General features: G+C 57.7%; 1 protein-coding gene across 5 annotated transcripts; it reads right to left on the bottom strand.

Moving 5' to 3' along the window:
* Nucleotides 1-247: 247 nt before the first annotated feature.
* On the bottom strand, nucleotides 248-19,549 carry RNF24 (ring finger protein 24). Of its 5 annotated transcripts, none has more exons than XM_084285722.1 (6): nucleotides 19,507-19,549; nucleotides 6,160-6,309; nucleotides 4,473-4,515; nucleotides 3,167-3,208; nucleotides 1,467-1,546; nucleotides 248-536 (listed from the first exon to the last, which is right to left on the bottom strand). In XM_084285722.1, exons 2-6 carry the CDS (start codon nucleotides 6,300-6,302, stop codon nucleotides 398-400), a joined length of 447 nt encoding a protein of 148 aa, XP_084141848.1. In that variant the 5' UTR covers nucleotides 6,303-6,309; nucleotides 19,507-19,549; the 3' UTR covers nucleotides 248-397. The 5 variants fall into 5 exon arrangements, with proteins under 5 accessions (XP_084141848.1, XP_084141850.1, XP_084141849.1 ...); XM_084285724.1 differs by lacking the exon at nucleotides 19,507-19,549 and adding an exon at nucleotides 15,765-16,284; XM_084285723.1 differs by lacking the exon at nucleotides 19,507-19,549 and adding an exon at nucleotides 13,267-13,382.
* Nucleotides 19,550-20,156: the final 607 nt, after the last annotated feature.

Below are 20,156 nucleotides of genomic sequence, written 5' to 3'. Positions count from 1 at the left end.
AGCACCGAGGCGGGGCTGCACCCACGTCACCCCCCCAGGAGGGGAAATAAAACCCGAAATCCCCCCTCGGGTGCCACCGAACCCGCGGTGGATGTGGGCGGCGCTGCTCCGGGGGGGGGGGCACCGGCTGCGGGACGGGTGTGGAGGCGAGGCTCTCCCCCTCTCCCTCAGCTCCGGGATCCCGGGGAGGAAACAAAAAACCCCAAAAACCTCATTCTGAGGACGAGGGAGGTGCGGGGGGGGGACGTGCTCCCTCCTAAAGTGCTCTCAGCTCTCTGTCCGTCCGTTTGTCCGTCCCCAGCTCCGTGCTGGTGCCGTAGTGCTTTGGTTGGCAGCTCCGGGAGCCCGGGGGGGGCTCCCCCTGAGCGCCGGGGCGAGTCCAGGGGGGGGCTCAGAGCTATACCAGGTTCTCCGCGCCCGGGAGGGGGCTTTGGGGGGGCCCAGGGTCCTGCTTGCTGTGCAGCTGGGCCAGCTGCAGCACCGGCATGTTGCAGAGCGGGCACACCTTGCGCACCTCCAGCCATTTGATGAGGCACCTGGGGGGAGAAAAAAAAGGGTAAAGCACCCCAAATCATCCCAAATCACCCCTAATCATCCCAAATCAGGGCCGTGTCGGGGCCGAGCCGTTTCCACCCCCCCCGCAGCATCGTCAGCGCAATGAATTCACCACCTAGGTGCCTTTGTGCACGTAAAAATGTCCTTATAAAATACAACCACACGTAACCGAAGCGTTACGCTGGAGTTTTGCTGCTCCCAACACTCAGAGCCATCTGGAAAGGGGCTTTTCCTTTCCTTTCCTTTCTTTTGTTTTTTTTTTTTTCTTCCTTTCCCCTTGCTGGAGGGGGAAGAAAACCCCAGAGCAGATTGCTGAAGACGCACCACTACAAAACCAGGCAAAACGGGAGGCTTTTTGGTTCTCCTCTGTCCTCTCCCACCGCAGCAAGGCAGAAAGGAGCACCGCAGCGAGCTCAGCTCACCCGCAGCCATCCCCTAGCCCTCGTGGAGGAATTTAAGAGACGCTCTCCACCTGAATGAGCATTTTTTGGGCTTTGGCACCTCCCTGTACCGGCGCCTCCGCCTCGCTGCCTCTTAAAACGCCTCCAAAAATCACAGCGCCCCGGGCCGGGGCTTTTCCAGCGCAGGGGGAGCCCGGCAGCCACCCAGGAGCTGCAGGCGCAGGTGGATTTGGGGCCGCGCTCGGCTTTCCAGGCTCTCAGACAGCTTGGGAGAGCAGCCTGGCGCTGATCCTGGAGCCAAGGGGTGAGCAGCACCGCTCCACGCCGTAAATAAAAGCTGATTAAAGGGGAGGTGGCAGTTGTTTATTCTCTAAAGCCCGGGACAGGCCAAGCAGCGCCGGCTGCGTAATTCAGGCGCCGTCCCTCGCGTCGTGCCTCGGACCAGAGGAGTGCGAAGGACCCAGCCCCAGCCCCTGGCTCCTGCTTTGTTTGAAATCGTCCCGCACTTACTTTCTGTGGAAGGCATGTTTGCACGGACAGATCCCCAGCTCGTCCTTGGGCTTGAACTCCTCCAAGCAGACGGCGCAGATCTGAAAGACGAGCGGGTCACCGGCACGGTCAGCGTTTTCCAGCACAAAAAATCCACGCATATCTCTAAACCGGGGGAAATTCTCCCCCAAAAACCTCCCTGTGAGTGTTTCCTGGCTCCTGGTGCAGGTTTCTGTCCTCTCCCCAGTGCTCACCTCACCACTGCCTTTAATTGGGGGAAAAAAAGGGGAATTTGGCTCCTGTCTGAGCTCAGCAGCGGTGCTGGGCAGGGCTTGGCTTGGCTGCGGGACAGAGCCCGGCTTAGTGCAGCTTTGCAGAGCCCCGGGGCTGCGGCCCTCCCGGAGGTAAATCCTCCAGCTCCTGCGGTCATTAAGCTGCTCCGTTCATTTAAACAGCAATCAAAATAAGTTTAAAGCCCAATCTGCCTTTAATCCGGGCTCTAATTGCCGGGGTTGGCAGCCTCTGGGCCGGGCAGCGCCTCCCTGCCTGCTTTACCCACAAACATCGCAGGAGGCTGCGGGGAACCACTGCCCCTGGAAGCTTCTGATGCCCCCCCAGCTTTATTTGCACAGCCTGGTGGGTTTGCACCGAGGACCGAGCACTTTTCGGAGCCTGTGAAGCCCTCGGAGAGGCGGCGTAACGGGAAAAAGGGAAAAAAAAAAACAGCTGGGCAAGCACAGAGGAGCCCAGCGGGGATTTTGCCTCCTGGTGAGCCCTGGCAGCTGCTGCATCAATCCCCCAATACCCAATTTTTTGCCCAAAATGGGATATTTCAGAAGGAGCCTGAGCAAAACCTTCCCAGCCTTCCCCAAACCCCTGTGCAGAGCGCTCTGTTCTCCTACATCCTTCCCTTTGGGGATGCAAACAGGGTTTTTAATTCCTAACACACCCAAGCAGCCCGCAGCCGGCCTCTCCTCCTGCCACAGCTCCTTGCTGCGGGGACGACGGCGCAGAAAACCCACAGCAATGCATGAAAAAAATGCATCGAAGGGACGATGCGTGGAAAAAAATTGCAGGAGAAACAACCACGCGTGGAAAATTGTGTGAAGACGACAGTGCATACAGACAAAAACGTGTGAAAATGCATAAAAATGCATGAAAACGAATCAAAATCCATGAAAATGAATCAAAATCCACGAAAATGCATAAAAGCAATCTGTGAAAATGCATGAAAATGCCTAAAATAACAATGAATGAAAACGCTTGAGGACAGCAACGCATGAAAACGCACAAAAATACGTGAAAACGCGTTAAAAAAAATGCATGAAAACGCATGAAGACCACTGCAGGAAAACAATGCTGCTTGAAAATGATGATGACGAAAATTAATAACGCATGAAAATAACGGTGCATAAAAAGGAAAAGGCCCCTGGGAGGGGGCTGGGGCTGGCTCGATCCGGCCCCTCTGCAGCTGTGCCCGCAGCAGCTGCGTTAGCGAGCGGTGGGACGCGCAGAGGATGAGGAGCAGCATCGGGGAACGAGCACAAGGAGGTGCAAGGAGGCTGCAGGGCCAGGCACACGTCAGCTTTTGGCACGGTGTCCCTGCAGCCAGGAGGTGGCAAGGGACGGAGGGGAGCTGCAGGAGCTGCCGGGGGTGGAAACTCATCGCGTTCCCCCGCTGCTGGCGGCGCCCCAGGAAGCAGAGCCCCGCACGCACTCACCTCGTGGAGGTTCAGCTCCTTCACCTTCTCCTTGAGAATGACCTGCAACATAGAGATGGGGTCAGGACACGGCCCCCGATGTGTTTACAGCTGCTCAGATCCCCATAAATCCAAATTTCCATGCACAAAATCTGTTACACTGAAAATCCCCCGTTTTGGGCACCAGCTGGGGCCGGGTGCTGCACCAAGGCAGCAATGGGCTGAGGTTTTGCAGGGCACAGCACAAACAGAAAGAGCCCGCTGTAAATTAAACCTGAATTCTAAAAATACGCTAAAAACCGGGCCAGTTCTGCACACTCTGAGCAATAATCATAAAAAATAACCACAGAGCCACGGATGTGCCCGTGCTGTGACAGCTCTCTGTACACGTGGAGCTCCCCAGGAGCCAAAAACCTCCGGCACCCCACCTCCAGCCTGCACGCATCCCTGTGGGTGGACAGGGCGAAAAGTGGTGTTTGCACAAAAAAAAAGATCCGAGGACAAACCTCAGGAGGTCCCCAAACTGAGCGCCTGGAGGGGGCTGAGCTCCAGGAACAGCCACGTGCTGGAACATCCATCCAGCCCGGCCCCACCTCCTTCGGTTTCCTGCCTAAACGCTAGGTCAGAGGTGGAAAAAGCTACAAAACCCCAGGGAAAACGGGATTTTTCAGCAGAAAATGGAGTTTATTTTAACCCCTGCGTGGGGGTGGCTGCAGAAAGCAGCTGGGTTGGCCGCGGCGATGCCTTCCCCGGGATGGATGGGGCTGTGCTGACCCCGCAGCCAGCTCCAGCCCACGCTGCAGCTGCTGGAGGAGCGCTGGATGCTGCCACCACGACACCCCTGAGGGTTTGGGAAGCGCCAGTGGAGGTGCTCTGAGGGTGGAGACGTCCCCAGTGCCCGGGAAAACGCTCCAAGACTTGGCACCCGTGTTTGGTTTCAGCTGGGGGAAGCCTCTCCCAGCTTAAACTCTTGCTTTCAGGGTGTTTTATCTTTAAATAAATTATATTTCTGCTTTTTTAGTCCTGCTGATTGCTCTTGCTGCCTCGGGGCTCGCCTAGGGGGAAGCACCCAAGCACCTGCAGGGCAGCATCCAGGTCGGACAGCAGCGGACCCCGAGATGCTGAGACCTGCAGAGCGCTGCATGCAGGCAAGAGATGCTCTCAGGGGGCCCAGCTGGCAAAAAAAACCCTAAATCAGCAGGAAAAGAGGTTTGGCAGAGCGTTGGCAACCTCTTTTCAAAGACCTAGAGCCTCCCGGTGAAAAGAAAAGCTCAATGACATCCTGAAGGAGCGATTATTGGCTCTCGGAGCCCGTTCATCACCTCACCTGCTTGTAGGCGTAAAGCTCTTTGTGTGCTTGGTGTCTGAGCCTGGAACGAAGAGAGGGAGAGAAGTGAGGGCAGGCCAAGACAGCAGGATTAACCCCAAAACAGCAGGAACACCCCAAAGACACCTCGCTTCCCTCCCCTCCCCATCTAATCGCTTGGGTTTTCCTTTGTGATTTCGGAGAGGACGGCCACGGGAAACGAGGCAGGCAGGCAGCAGCCGCCCAATTCGGGCTGGGGCTTTTTGTGGAGCGGGGATGGAGCAAGAGGGGTGAAACCGGCCCAGCCCCGAGGCTGGGAAAGTGCTTATGAAACCCAGATGGGGAAAAGCAGAGCTTGGCTGCCGGGGACCACCTACGAGGGGGGAAAAATGCTCTCCCAGGAGAGCCAGCTCCAGAGCTGATCGCCGTGCCTCGCGGAGGTGGTGGGCAATCAGAGACTCGCCAAACGAGAGGCTACGGGGGGGCGGCGGTGGCAGATCCCACAAGCAATCCTTTATCCCATGCTGTCAGCTCGGAGATTGGGGTAAAAACACCAGATATTGGCTCTCCCACGCTCGGGGTGCCTCCTGGCTGGGTTTGCTGCACCAAGAGGGCTGCAGAGGATGCTCCTGTGCTGCATCTCCCCAAATGTTAAAGGAATTCCTCGCTGCTCCACAGCCTCCAGATGTGATCCTCGGTTAAAAGCCCCAAATCTCAGCGCAGGGGGGGTCAGGGATGTGTGGGGTAACCCAGGAGGGCTTCAGCAGCTGGCTGAGGATGGGGAGAAACTCAGCGTGAACTCAAAGTGTTGCTTTGTGTACCGGATCCTCCTGCCGCAGGTTTTTGGGGGGCTTTGGGTTTCTGGGTGTGGAGGATCCTCTTTTGCAAATCCTGGTGCTGCTGGTTGGATTCCTCGGGTCTCGGTCGAGGCTGGGGCTGTGCAGGGATCGTGAGATGATCTAGCCCAAGCTCCCATCTCTCAGAGGTCAGCGTTATTCCTGGGGGTGGCAGCCAAACATCCCTCCCCGACAGGCACTCCGTCTTCATTTAAAGACAGCAGGAGCTTGCCGCTTCCCTTGCTGGCTTCTCTCAGCAGTTACTCACCCTCTCTCTTCCCACACGCCTCCAACTTCTAAATTTAAAGGTTTGCTGGCTCCATCCTCCAGACATTACTCCTGGTTATTTCTTCTCTGGGGCAGAACACACCCAGCGAGACCCAGTGCCCAGGAAAACACTCGCAAAGCCCAAACACCTCTTCGTTTTGCGGGCAAGCCGCACAGGTTCAGCTCAACCCGGGGAAAACACATCCCTCACGAGGAGGGATTTGGGTAGGGTAACGAGGGGGCAGGCATTAAACATTCCCTAAGCAGCCGGCGCCCGAGTTAGCCATTAAAGAGCGAGCCGTGGGCAGGAACCATAAAACCCCGCTTCCAAGTCCCGGTTGAGACGCCTGCCTGAGCAACCGTGCTCCGTGCCCGTGTTACGTGGCCCCAGAAATAAATTTCTGCTGGGTTTGGAGCCGATAACACGGTTCCTTTCGGAGCTGCTCGCTCCCAGACGTGTTGGGTCCACGCTGTGTGAGCTCCGCGTCCGTTTCCTCTGCGAGGGACGAATGTTGAGGCCGATGCTACGGGCTGAGCAAATCCTTTTTTTCTGATTTTAATCCTTTTTTTTTTTTAATATTCTTTCTCTAATTGATTATTCTTACCTGATCAGGTAGCAGCAGAAGAGTAAACTGAGGATGAAGACGAAGATGGCCGTGCCGAAAACCACGATGTATATGTTGAGAGGCAGGTTCTGGAACCCAATGTTCGGCATCCTGAAACTGTAGTGCTGGAAATCCGAGCTCATGGGTAGGCTGCGAGGAAAGGGAGAGAAGAGGAGGACGTCAGGCTCCATCCGCACACGGGATGCCCCACAGAGGAGAGGAGGGACGCCCTGAAAACAAAGCAGGGCAGGCTAAACCGTGCCTGGGATTCCCCTTCTCCCTCCATGTGCTCCTCGCCCAGCGATTTCCCCTCCTGCCGACGCAGGCAGTCCTTTAAATTCAGCTCCAGGCGGGGATTTGCATCCAAGCCACCCCAATCCCAACGTCCCCCTGTGCCCGAAACCCCCATTAATTAGACTGAAACACCCCAAAGCAGCCAGAAAGCAGGCTGGAGAGCTTTTCCTCCCCTCCTCTCCTGTGGTTTCCTCCCCGAGCAGAAATTCTGCCCTCTGCCACTCCTTTAGGGTGATTTCCACGCTGCCAGCGGGGCCGAGGGGAGGGCAAGGACATCGCCGCGGCAGATGGCAGAGCTGCCGGGATTTACAGGTGCCATAAATACAGGTGCCAGCACAAATCCCACAGACAGAGCCCGACGAAACCTCCTGTGCACATCCCCGGGGTGATGATTTCAGCCCGTGAGCTCTCCCGTGCCATATAAACCTCCCCGAGCCCCAAACGTCCGAAAAATCACCGAAAAGCAGGGATTTGCTGTGGCTCCTCATCGTTCCTTTCCGCCCCGCGGCTCCCGAGCCGCTCACCCTTGAATGAACAGGCACAAAGTTCCCCCGCCCCCAGCTCGGAGAAGGAAGTTAAAAAAAAAAAAAACCAACAAAAAATCCAATAATAAATGATCTCTCTTGTTTTCCTTTCATCGGTTACTGCCCACGGGAGGCGGCGTGCAAGCCAGTTTCACAACAAACAGGGAAACTACCTGCAGTCTGCCCCCAGCTTTTGGGGAATTCAATTACGGAGGGATGACAAAATCCCCCCCGGAGCAGGGTTTTTGTTTTTTTTTTTTTTTTTCGGCGCAGGAGCCGCGCGGCTCCAGGTTTTGTGCAGGACGGGGTGAAAGCGGGGGAGGTGGCTGGGGATAACCGGGGAAAACGGCGATGAAAAGCCCCAAATCTGAGCTGCGGAGCTGCAGGGAGGCATTTGGGCTCCCAGCAAGGCTGGATTCAGGGTCTGAAAGAAAATAATCCCTGAAATGATCTGTGCTCTTTGCTTCTGCTGCGGCCCCATCAGCGCAGGGACTTTGTGGCACCTAAAGAAACCGGGTTTAAGCCCAGAAAGCTTCAGTAAAGAAACCCTACCCAACAGCAGATGCTCCTGAGCAGCCTTTCCTCCTTTGTCCCCTTTTTTTCTAAGCCTCACCGGGTGTTTTCTTGGCGCAGGAGCGGCTCTCCCATCCCTCACCTCGCAGGATCAGGCCCCGCTGTTTTGGGCAGGCAGCGAGACGACGCGACAGCGGCAAGCTCAGCAGCCTCAGCAAAATTAAAACACGGCCCCAAAACGCAGCCCCAGCCCCTCTCCTGCAGCTTCCAGCACCCACCTGGCATCCTCACGTGTCCCTGGCACCGATTTCTTCCCCTCTGGGGCGCTCGAGGCTGGCCCCCCAGCCCGGCGTCACCTCCTGCCCCTCTCCGAGGGCAGCATCCCCGCCGCTGCTTTCGGCTCCCTGGGTTTTTGAGGCGTAAAAACGATTTTTGGTAAAGCCTGGACTCGATTAAACCCCCCCGGAGAGCCCAGCACGTGTTCAGCGAGGTGCCCAGCCCGAGCGGGAAGGCTGCAAGAGCCGCGAGCCCGCACGCACTGAGGCTTGCTCAACGCCACCGAGGTGGTGGTTGTTTTTTTTTTTTTATGTTTGTTTTGCTTGGCGAATAAATAATTAAAAAAAAAAAACAAAAAAAGCGACACCGCCCCCAAACCTTTGTTCCCGACTCGGGCACAGTTAATGCGCAGCTTCGCGTGGCTGCGCGGGGTTGGGTTGGGGTTTTAATCCCCGTGCTCTTTGCTGGGTCAAAGGGATTTCAGGCGGTTGTGAGCCTCCTCCTGCTTCCTTTTTGAGCCAGGGGCTCCTCGTGCTGGCCGCTGGCTTGGATTTCCAGAAATATTCCGGGTTTGTTGGCTGCCCCATGCGGGGAAGGAGAGGTTCTGCGAGTCGGGAGCAGAGCTTGTGGCCTCCCACCAGGAACATCAGCGGCTGAGGTCCCCATTTGGGGGACCACTGTGGTTGGCAGCGTGTTTTTGGGGTTCTGAGGATCATAAATCCTCTATGGGAACGCAGTTTTCAGGAGCAAGCCTCAGCAAGGCTTGAAAAAAACAGCAGATGGAGACCCCAACGTGCTGGATCTCGCTACCGGGGCATGGAGAGGAGCTGAATGCCCCCACAGAGCATCCCTCCGGCCAGCCGAGCACCCCAAACAATCCGGGATGAATCTTGGAAGCAAAACAACCAAACCAAGCAGCACGGCACCAACCCTCTTCCTTCGTAGCTCCTTCAAGCTGCGACGCTCTCTGAACTGAGCCAGGTCTGGGGGCTTCAGCGCACTGAGAATGTCAGCGGAGATGCGCCGGTCCTTTTTAGGGCCTGGGATTTAGGGCTTGGGATTTAGGGCCTCGGATCTCCTCCAGCCACGAATTCCCGATGGCCACATCCAGCTGCTCCACCAGACCGCAGCTACAAACCACCACAGCTGCCCGAGGGATCCCAAATTCCCTGCCGCATCCTCCCGGCCAGGATTTTGCCCCAAAACGCCGTGCCCGAGGTGGCCGTGACCCTACAGCAGGGGCTCATTCTCCTCGGGACGATCCCAGAGGTGCAGAAACGTTAGGGCGAAAAATCCAGCAGATAGAGGCAAAAAAAGAGCCTGCCCAGGATCCAGGAAACTGTTAACTTGAAAAAAAAAGCCTGAAATGGGATGATTGTAAGGAGCCAAGCTTTTGGTTTGTTTGATTTTCTCTTTTTTTTTTTTGGGGGGGGTGGGGAGCGTGGTAGGGGAGGAGCTGTGCTTTAATTCGCTTCAGATTTCCCAGAGCGCAGCCAAAAGAAATAAAAAGGAGCCGTGAGGGAGGCCGGGAGCTTTCCGAGGCAGGACAAAAAGCTTCAGGCTGTGCCCGTGGGACCCCAGACCCCGCGTGGGGCTGGCTGCGGGTCTGAAATCCCGACCTGCACCCAGCAGGACCTGGAGGCTGGGTTATAAAAAGGTGCCAGGCTGCCCCTCAGCGCAAACCCGGCCGCCTAGATGAAAGGGAAGGAGGGAAAGTCGGATTTTCCCAGGCTGAGGCACGGAGGATACGTCCCGAACGCCCTGAAATTAAAAGGCACCGAGGTGTCCTTATGACAGGGCTGGACGCAGGGACGGGGCTTCTCCGCGGGGAAGGGATCCCGTAGGAAACCCCAAAACCCCCTGCAGGAGGTGCCGGTCCGCACGCAGCCGCGGGGACGGGGAGGACGCAGCCTCCGCGTCCCCGTGGGATTTAATTAACGGCTTTAATTAAGGCCCAGTTCTGGTTAACGCCAGGTTAAAGAGCAGGGGAGGCAGGGAAGGGAGAGCTGCAGGTGCCGCTGCCCTCCCCCTGCTCGCCGCACCCTCTGATTACAAGCCGGGCACTTCAAGGCAAACCCCAAGAAGCCACGCAGCCCAAATCCGTCCTTCTCATTAGCAGCAGCAAGCAATTAACGAGCTCAACCAGCTCGGCCGAGCTCTTCCACGCAGCTTTCAGCGGGGAAACCTCCGAGGGAGGAACCCAGGAGGCGATTCCCTTGCTGCACGGCACCGGGAGCACCACGGGGACCTCACCCTTGCTGCTTCCTGATGGTCCTTGGGGTTTTTTGCTCCTTCCGAGGGTGTTTTTGTTGCTGGTATTTCCTTCCAGAGCGCCGAGCGTCCCAGCCACGTTTAGCCCAGGCCAAGGGTTTGGTTTTGGGGCTGGCTGCGAGCAGCAGGCACGAGGAAAAGTTTCCCCAAATCCCTTCGTTTGTAGGGGGAATTGAGGAACGTGGCCCCATCACCTTCCCCCTGGGAATTTCCACAAGCCATAAATACGAGACTTGTATGTCCAGGCTGAGATTTCCGACAAATTTTTCCAAAAAAAAAGGGGTTTTGGGGCACTTTGAAAGCAGCAGTGAGACGCAGCTACTCGGACAAGCAGCCCGGCAGGAGATGTTGTGACACGTGGGTGAATTCTGGTGAATCCCAACGCGGAGCTGTCACCACCAGGGCACCCAAGGGGTCACCGCACGTCACCAAGGGGGTGACAAAAGCCGGTGGCAGCCCCCCAGAGCCAGCAGAGCCCATGGAAAGCAGAACGGGGAACGGCGGGAGGTTGGAGAGCAGAAGGACGCGGTTTTTCCCCCAGAAATTGGGCAGCAGAAGTTAAAAATTCCTCCCTGTGGAAGTAGGATGCTCCACGCAGGGCCAGGGGCAGCTAGGTGCACGGGATGGGGTTTGCAAACCCCCATGCAGAGGCCCTAAAACCTCTCCTGGTGTAATTTATCTCCCTCCAAACGTCCCTGCACCAGCACGGGTGCGCCCAGCACCTTCTGGGCCACCAGTCCATCGTGCTGCAATTCTCCAGCAAAGCCTGCCCAGGAGGATGCTGCCCGGTTCAGACCTTTGAGCCCTTTCCCCTCCCCTCCAAGAGGGAATCGGATGCTTTTGGAACGGGAACCAAAATTCCCTGGCTTCGCTCCCTGGCTGGACGACACCAAACACAAATTTAACCCCCCCGGCCGCTGATGGGGAAAGAGCGAGCTGGAAGAGGCTCCTGGCGACACAATCAGCAGCCCAAAAGGCCAAAAAGTCTTAAAATGAGAACAGATCCACCTGGCAGTGCCACCAGCACCACTGAAGTTTTCTGGATCCTCGAGGGTCAGTTTAGTGGAGAAGCAGCCCCGTCACCGCCGTCCCGAGGCGCATCTTGAGGAGGAAAAACCTTTTTGCTTCTGCCGGAGAGGCGCAGGAATTAGGTCAGCTGCAGTTCCCAGCGCCAGGTTAAAGCCCAGGGCCGTCAGCAAGGCAAACAAGAGGCTCGCTCAGGGCTGATTTTGCAAGATCCAGACAGAAAAAAAAAAAAAAAGACGTAAAATAAATAAAAAGAAAAAAAAAATAATCCCTGGTGCTTTTTTAAATTCAGCCTAAGCCGGCGGGGGAGCGGAGCTCGGGCTCCCCGTGTCTGGCAGCAGCGGGAACGAGGAATCGAAAGCAGCCCCGGGGTCATCCCACCCGGCACAGCTTTTCTGGGAACTGCAGGCGAGGCAGCAAGTTTCGGGAAAGCCGCAGGAAGTCGGAGGAGCAGCCGCAGGATCCGTGGCTGCCAGAGCATCTTCGGGAGGCTGAGGGGGAGCCGCAGGCTGCCCGCGTGAGCTGAGCCGGGCTTCTCCTTGGCCATGAGATAATGCTGGAGGAATTTTTTTTTTTTTCCCCTTTGGCCCCGTGGTTTGTTTTTTTTTTTTTTTGCCCCTCCACCCCCTTTTCCTGGCACGTGGCTCCGTCCCAGCTGCGATGTCACGACCCGCTGAGCTCACTTTTCCTCCCGACAGCGCGGTGGGAAGGGAAAGGATGCCCCGAGCCCCCCTCCGTCCTCCTGGCTGCGAAATGCAGCGGCCCCGTGGGACCCGACCCCGCTGCCCCCACAGCACCAGCCCCTACCGCATCCCATCAGGTGCCAAAGCCACGATTTATGGAGTTTTCTCCCCGATTCATGGGCTCCTTGCAAGCCCTGCCCGGCTGAACCTGGTGCTCAACGCCCGGATAACCCAGGGAATCGCAATCCGGACAGGGAGAGGTGCAGGATGCTAAAGGGGCTCCCAAAATATCACATTTGGGGAAAAAAAAAAAAAATCAAATCACCCTCACCAGGCTGAATAAAGCAAAGAAAAAAAAAGCAACCGGCCTTCTCCGCCAAGCAGATGGACGATACGACCTCCCGAAATCCCTTCGTCCCCACTCCCCGAGCTCATTTAATAGGAGAAAAAAAAAAACAAAACCAAAAAGCAGTGCAGGGATCAATAAATCCCTGCAAAGTGCTCCAGGAGCTCCGGGGCTGGGGAGAGCAGCTGCTGGCGGCAGCCCGAGCGAGGCGCCGAGCCGAGCCAAGCGCGATTTGGGATGCGGGAGGGGAAGGAGGCGCTCGTTTCAGCTCCCCGGGGTTGCTAGGTTATGGAGGTTTTTTGGGGGCATAATCTGCAAGGGGATCCAGATGGCCGCAAAGCCTCGCGGTGGAAAAGCAGCGTGAGGCCTGGGAGGGAAGAATTCCTCTTTATGCTGCTGCCTTCTGCTCCCTCCGAGCCCAAACCCCGGATTTTGGGCCTTGGGAGCGCCCAGCAGACTCTTTATCAACATTTTTACTAAATATACAGAAAGCAGAACAGGTAGCTCGATGCGGGAGAACCGAAAGCCGGACACCAAAACCCAAATCAGCAAGAAATCCCGGGGAAGAGCCGCCCCGAAAGCCCCTCTGTCGCTGCGAGGGCCGCGTTGTCAGCTGCTGAGAGCATTAAAAACCCTTCAGGAAAACCCAGGCAACCCCAAAGCCAAACCTCAGCCTGCTGGGAATTTACCCCACCGCCGTGTCACTGCCATCTGATATTTTTCCTAATGCTTACAGGAAGGAAAAATGAGCTCCGTGCTCAGCCTGCCCTTCCTCTGCTTTTACCAAAAGCACTGGGGTTTGGGGGAATATTTCTTCCCCGGCTCGTTTTGCTCTGCTCACAGCGACCGGGAGCTTTGCAGCGCTTGAAAACCCAGCAAAAAAAAGAGATTTGTGCCCCGGGGCACAAATTGCTTCACTCCCACGGCTCTGCGAGGTGGGCAAAAGCCTCAGAGGTCAGCAGGAGACAGGAGAATCAATTCTCTGCTCCTGGAGTGCCTGGCCAAGCCCCACGGAGCAATGTGTGTAGGAACAGCACGCGTGGGTCCTTCCCTCTCCGTCTCCACGCTGAGCGCTGCTGTCCCTCTCCTGCTTTGTGTCCGAGAGGAGAAAGGAGGCTTGATCTCAGGGCTGGAGGTGTTAATCAGGGCAGTTAGCTGGATTTTCCTGACTTACGTGAGGAGCAGACACTTTCAGGAGCGCGCTTTCCTTCCTTCCTTCCTTCTTTCCTTCCCTCCTGCAGAAAGTCCTCAGGCTGCGGGGAAGCCTTGAGCTGGCAGAAGAGACCCCTCCTGACACGCGGTGCTGACGCCGGGCAAGCTGTTTGGCACAGAAACGGTTTAAAAAAATGACATTTTCTGCAGCCAGAAAGCTCTCCCGATGCCATGGCCTGACCTCAGCGGGACGGAGAACGGCAAGGGACCGCCAAATTCAGGGCAGGGCTGGTGAGACCTGGGAGGTGACGGGCGGGCAAGGCACAAACCTGGAGCATCGCCTGCCCCAACTCCCCGCTTGCCCGAGGGCTTAAGGGCTTAAATTTCTCCGAAATTTAAAATTTCTCAGAAATCCAACCCTGAATGAGCAAAAACACCAGGCTGAGGCTGCGACGTTGATGCAGAACTTGCTGAAAACCCAAACCCAAACCTGCTTCAAGGCTACCGGGGCCTCCTCGGGCACCCATGAGACCGGCAGGCCTGAAAACAGCCCGCTCCCTGCCAGATCCCTACAGATTCCTGGCTGCTGAATCGGCTACTAGAAGGCAAAATATATTGCTGGCGCTAACGACCCGGCTTAGCAACGAGCACGCAGGCTGCATCGAGTGTCTCTCCAAAGGTCAGGGGAGCGCATGACGCCCGGGAGCCTTTGCGTAAGCTCTTACTACGAGTTGGAGGCGCTTGGAGAGAGCCCGGAGGTCGGATCGCAGCCCGCCACGTCCTTTAAAACGAGAGGGGGGACCCCAAATCCTCCCCTTGGCATCGCTCTGGCTCTCTCAGAGGGGTTTGGTGTGAAATCCCATCCGAATTCACGGGGCGAGCGGCGTGGCGGCTGCTGGAGCGGTTCAATGAGGGCGCCGCGGCCTCGTTAGCAGGGTGGAAATTAGGAGCTGCCCTTTTTGGGCACGCTGGGCTGCGGCCAGGCATTCCTGGCAGTGCCTCGAGCAGGGATGTCATAAAAACCCCCGGGGTGTGCACGGGTTTTCCTCGTGGGCTGGGGACGATCGGGTTGGGAGCCACGTCCCGACGAAGACCCCGCGCAGCCCAAGCCCCCCGAGATCATTCCAGGGGAGCAATTTTTTGAAATAATGGGACTTTTGGAAATAACGCTGCTTCCAGGGGTAATGCAGCCCCCAGGAACTGCTCGTGGAGGTATCTCAGCACGATTCTTTGCAGATCTCCTGCAAGGAAACCTTTCAGGCCAGCTCTGCGCTTACCCAACCAGGAGCTGCAAACCATCCGAGCCACGCACCTCCAAGCTAACCGCTGACCAACGAGGCCAAACGTGATGAAAAAAACCCCTGCCACTGCACAAAACTTCACAGAGAACACGCAGGAGGGTTAAAATATTGCTTTAAACACTTTGATTGGCCCCAAATCCCATAAATTGGTTCAGCTCCTTGCACCCCATCTCCGCCAGCACCGGCGAGCGGCTCCCTTTCGAAACTCCGGCGTGGCGGTGCCGTGACGCTGCGCAGAAAGGAAGGGGGGGAAAAAAATGGCTCAAGCTAATCCTGCGATTTTATAAGACGTTAATCCCTTGATCTCATTGAAAGGGATTAGAGTTCCTGGCGAGGGAGGAAGCCGACGAAGTTTTCAGGCAGACGGACCCCAAAATGGAGCGAGGGGAAGGGGCGAGTGGGCCCGCAGTGATTTGGTTTGGGGAACGAAGCAAGGCACGGCCTTTTTCGTGACAAAAACCAGCTGCCTGCTTCAGGAAGGTTCACTCTCGGGTCGTACCTGCTTGCTCGGAGGAGAACCGTCCATAAATCAGAGAGAAAACATCGAGAGGTGAGATAAATCAGAGCGTGAGGGAGGCTTCGCGAGCAGAGAGAGGGATTCAGGTGATCATTCGGCGCACAGAAAGCCAACTTCCCACTTTTAACTCCCACCAAAACCAAAAAAAAAACACCCAAACCCACAAGAAAACCACCAAAACAACCCAAAACCCTAAGCAAAGCTGCACCGTTTTACCCACAATTTCAACCAGGACCCCCCCCCCTCTCTTTTATGGCAGGCTGCTCGCAGGGCTCTGCTTTTGTTCGGCTCCAGCACGTCCCCGCTCCGCTGAGGAGCTCACAAAAGGGAGAAATAAATAAATAAGCCCCCAAAACGCAGCTGCCTTAAGAACCGATCCGCCAGGAAACCACCCCCGGGGGGGGAAGCCGAGCCCCGGCGAGGGTTTTCGCGCGGAACAATGGAAAAAATGATTCCTTTGGAGGCAGGCAGAAATATTTGCTGCTTTGCGAAAGCTCGGCGAGGAGAGGAGCTTAATTTGATCCTTACGCCACGCCAGCGATTTAATTCCGCGCAGGCTGCGGGCAGGAAGGGCCTGCTCGGGGCTGGGAGGGAGGAAGGGAAGATGCTCGGGTGGATTTATCGCTCTTGGCAGCAGCCAGGCTGAGCCCGGGCTCCCTAAAATCACTTGGGACGGGCTGTCGGGCTCCCCGGCCCTCTTACCTGCCGGGATTCCCTCCGGGGTGGAAAGGGGCCGATGGACGAGCTGAGCTCTGCCTCCCAGCACCACGTTCCAGCTTCCTTCAAACCTTTTCTTTTCTTTTTTTCTCCCTAAAAGCCCTTCCCCAGCTGGGTCCGAGAGGCCGGAGCGAGAAGGGGGCAAGGTCGGCGCGGCGCTTTCGCTTTCTCTCTCCGCCTGGGAAGCTGGCGCCGTTTCCAGAGCCCGGCGTAAATCCTGCAGGGCTAATCCTCCCCGGGAAGAAAAACCAGAAAAAAACCAAAGTTGTGCTCCTCTCCTTGCCACGTTCGCAGCCCCTGGGTTGAAGAGAGCAGAGGAAGGAGCCCTCCCAGCTCCAAATTCCTCACCGGCCTCGACGCAGCGAGCTATTTAGAAGCGGCGGCTGCGAAAGACACCAAAAAGGCACCAAAAAAACCCAACGGCGACCTCGGAAACATCCAAAGGGGGAATCATCCGTAGCACTAAAACACCCCACAGTGCCCCGTGCTCCTTCGCTGCATCTCCTGCCCCCGGCCCGCTCCTTTCCCCAGGCTTTGATCCAGTTTTAGCCGAGGCGGCGGCGGCGCGGGAGCAACCTGAGCCCTGGCAGCCCCCGCCCCAGCTGCTCCCGGCTAATTTAAGGCCACGGCGGGGACCTGCTGGGTGCTGCTTTGGGGTTTGGGGCGCGGTGAGACGTGGATGGGGACGCCGGCACCGCCACCGTGGCGGGTTGTCCATCCCCTGTATGCTCCTTGGTTCATTTGAGGGCTTTTGGGGTCGGCTCACGTGTCCTCCTGGCGGGAGATCCTCCCCTCGAGGCGCACCCACGGCGTCTCCAAGCTCCTCTCGAGCTTCACGGCTGCCACTCCCCCGTCAACGTCTCGTTTGCGAGATGTTCGTTAATTAATCAGAGCTAATGGATGCATGAGACGGGGCAGGAGGGGGTCGGCGTGACGTCACATCACCCATTTGGGGAGGAAAAAGCAGCTTTGAGCATCCCACCAACGCGGCTCCACCCCGTAGGGCACTCGGGTACCACCACATCCCCGCGGAGGTGATGCCCGAGCTTCCCGCACCTCCAATTAACAACCAAATTAATTCCTGCTCGGCTCTCGGCGTGGCCGGAGGCACTGCCGGGGCCCGACCGTGCTTATCCAAGCGGCTCCTCTCCGTTCTTGCATTGCTCACCCCGAAACTCCCGAGCTGGGCTGAGCCGGCCCCGTTACGATGCCACGGGGCGGCCGCTCCCGAGGCAAAGTCTGACGGGGCAGAGCCCTCGGCACGGCTCGCAGGAAACAAAAAATAAATAGGAACGCAAAAAATAAATAGGAAAGGTCCATGGGATGCTCGTCCCGTGTCCTCTTCTCCATCCCTGCCTGACGGAGAGCTTCGGCTCGCCTCCAAACCAGCACAGCCCCCACGCCAGGCGGCACCACAGCCACACAAAGCCAGATTTTGGGTGGGAACGACGAGGAAAAGCTCCAAAACGCCAAGCAGGGAATAAAATCCGGAGACTTTCAGGGATTTAGGGAGGGTAGAGAGAGAAGGGGATCCTTGCTGGGACCGGGCCGGGTCCCCTCGCCACCCTCAGCACCCAGGCACCTCTGCCCGCCGCTCCTGCCGCGTTCCCTTTTTAATTTTTAACCCAAAACGCAGCAATTAGCACGCTTTGGGCTCCTTCCACGTTGCCCCCGAGCGTTTCTTCCTGCGCTCTTCCTCCCCGAGTTATCCGAGGCAAAGCCTCGTTCATTTTTTTATTTTATTTATTTATTTTTTTTTACTTTCTTTCCGGGCTCGGGGCCAAATCTGCGTTTCATTTCTCGCCGCAGATGGCCCAGCGGCCGGGCCTGCACGAATAAAAGAGCCAAGCAACAGAGACAAGAGGAGCAGAGCGAGCATGAAACGCTCGGGATGGGGTTTGGGGAGCGATATTTGATGGGGTTTTGGCTGATAAATCAGCGAGCTGGCTTAGGGGGCGCCGGGAGGGACAACCACGGAGGGGACGCGGCTCGAACAATGAGAAAAAAAGGGGAAAAAAATCATATTTTGAGCTCAGCTCGTGCTCTGACAGCCCGGCTGGGTGAGAATAATGGGGTTCGTCCACCTGGGCAGCACAGATTTCCCCTCGTCGCCCTGGCCGGCGTCCCCGCGTGCGGCCCTACACGTCGCACAGGGCAGGAAGGAGGAGATGAAAGGCGGGGAGCAGCGCGTAATCCTAACCTCCTGCCAGAGGGGCGGGGGGGGAGAGGAGGAGAGAAAAATCGATAATAATAATAATAAAAAAAAAAAAAAGCAGCACAACACAACGAGCCACGCGCTTTGTTCGCTGCACGTGGGACCCCCCCCGCACCCCGATGGACCCCGCAGAGCCCCCCCCGCTGTTCCCAAGGGTGTTTTTGGGGTCGGGAGATGCTCCCCTCCAGCCCACAGCCGCGCTAAAACAAAGCCCAAAGGCAGCTGAGGAAGTCCAAGACAACACAATCCCGAAAATACAAAAAAAAAACCCACAGGCGCACGAAAATAAAAACCCCAAAGGCGCGTTTTTCACCCCAAACGTGCAGTTTGCAGCCCCGTGGGACCCGCACACGTCCCCTGCCAAAAGTAGGCTTGGGATGTGCCCGCCCCGCTGCCCTGCTTCTATCCCGAGCCCTTTTTTTTTTTTTTTTCATTTTTGGGCTTTTTTTAGCCAAGGCAGCCCTCAGAGCATCGCCTCCTCCCCCCCCGCCACGTCGGGACCTTCTCGGGGGTGCCAAGCGTGGCACCCCAAAAAGGGACAGGGTATGGGGTGGCAGGGACAGGCGGTGCCCTGCAGGGAACAGGAGGGGAGTGCACGAAGAGGGAAGGAAGGGGCAACCCCAGATTTATAGGGTTGTGCAAGGGGAGGGGGTCCTGCCCCATAGGGGTGATGGAAGGGGGGTCCCTGCCCCATTAGGGTGCTGGAAGGGGGCTCAGTGTCCTATAAGAAGGGGTCCCTGCTCCACAGGGTGGTGAATGGGAATGGGTCAGCACCCCATAAGGGGTGCTGGAGGAGGGGTCCCCCTAACCCATAAGGATAACGGAGGGGGGGTCTTTGCCCCATAAGGATGCTGGGGAGGGGCTCCTTTCCCCATAGGAGTACTGGAGGGGGGTCCCCTGCCCCATAAGGATGCTGGAGGGGGGGGATCCCAGCCCCACAGTGCAGTGAATGGGAAGGGCTCAGCACCCCATAAGGGTGCTGTAGGGGGGCTCCTTACCCCATAGGGATACTGGACGGGGGGCCTCCTGCCCCATAGGGACACTGGGGGGGGTTCCCCTGCCCCATAGGGTTACTGGAGGGGGATCCCCCTGCCCCATAGGGATAGTGGGGGGGGCTCCTTGCCCCATTAGGATAACGGAGGGGGAGCTCCTTGCCGCATAGGGATACTGAAGGGGGAGTTCCCCTGCCCCATAAGGATAACGGAGGGGGGGGCTCCTTGCCCCATAAGGATACTGAACAGGGCATCCCCCTACCCCACAGACACTCTGTGAGGCGGGCTCCCAGCCCCCTCAGCCCCCCACAGCGCTCCCGAGGGGCCTCCCCCACCCCACAGAGCCGCACCGGTAGAGCTCAAACCCCCAAAAAACGGCACCGGGGGGCAACCTCCGGCCCCACAGCGACACACCAACGAACCCCTAACCCGCTGCGTCCCCTCGGGGGGAGGCGGCCCCGTGTGAGGGCCGGGACCCCCCCCCTTTATCCCGCCCCCCCCCGGCCCGTCCCGCACTCACCGTCCCGCCGAGGCCGCTCTGGCGCCGGTGGGGAGGGACCCGGATGGAGCTGGCCCCGCCCCCTCCGCCCCGCCCCGCCCCGCCCCGCCCCGCCCGGCGCCGGGCAAGGCCGCTCCGGCTTCGCCGCGCCGCAGTGCGCCTGCGCGGAACAGCCTCCCCCCCCCCCACCTCGGGGGGGTGGGGAGGGTTAGGGAGGGGAGGGGTGACGTCATGGAGAGGGGAGGGGGGAGGGGGGAGAGGGGGGGTGATGGGGACATAATGGGGGTGTTGGGGACGTAGTGGGGACGTTGGGGGCAATGGGGACATAATGGGGACATGGGGGACAATGGGGACATGGGGACATAATGGGGACACTGGGGACAATAGGGACATGGGGACAATGGGGACATAATGGGGACATGGAGGATAATGGGGATGTAGGGTGACAATGGAGACATGGGGACAATGGGGATATAATGGGGACATTGGGGACAATAGGGACAATAGGGACAATGGGGACAATGGGGACATAATGGGGACACTGGGGACAATGGGGACATGGGGATATAATGGGGACATAATGGGGATACTGGGGACAATAGGGACATGGGGACAATGGGGACATAATGGGGACATGGAGGACAATGGGGATATACGGCAACAGTGGGGAC

The sequence above is a fragment of the Netta rufina genome, assembly GCF_964035555.1.
Source record: "Netta rufina genome assembly, chromosome: 4".
In the NCBI taxonomy this organism is placed as follows: domain Eukaryota; kingdom Metazoa; phylum Chordata; class Aves; order Anseriformes; family Anatidae; genus Netta; species Netta rufina.
The sequence above is the reverse complement of the archived record's forward strand: the minus strand, read 5'-3'. Positions and strand labels throughout refer to the sequence as shown.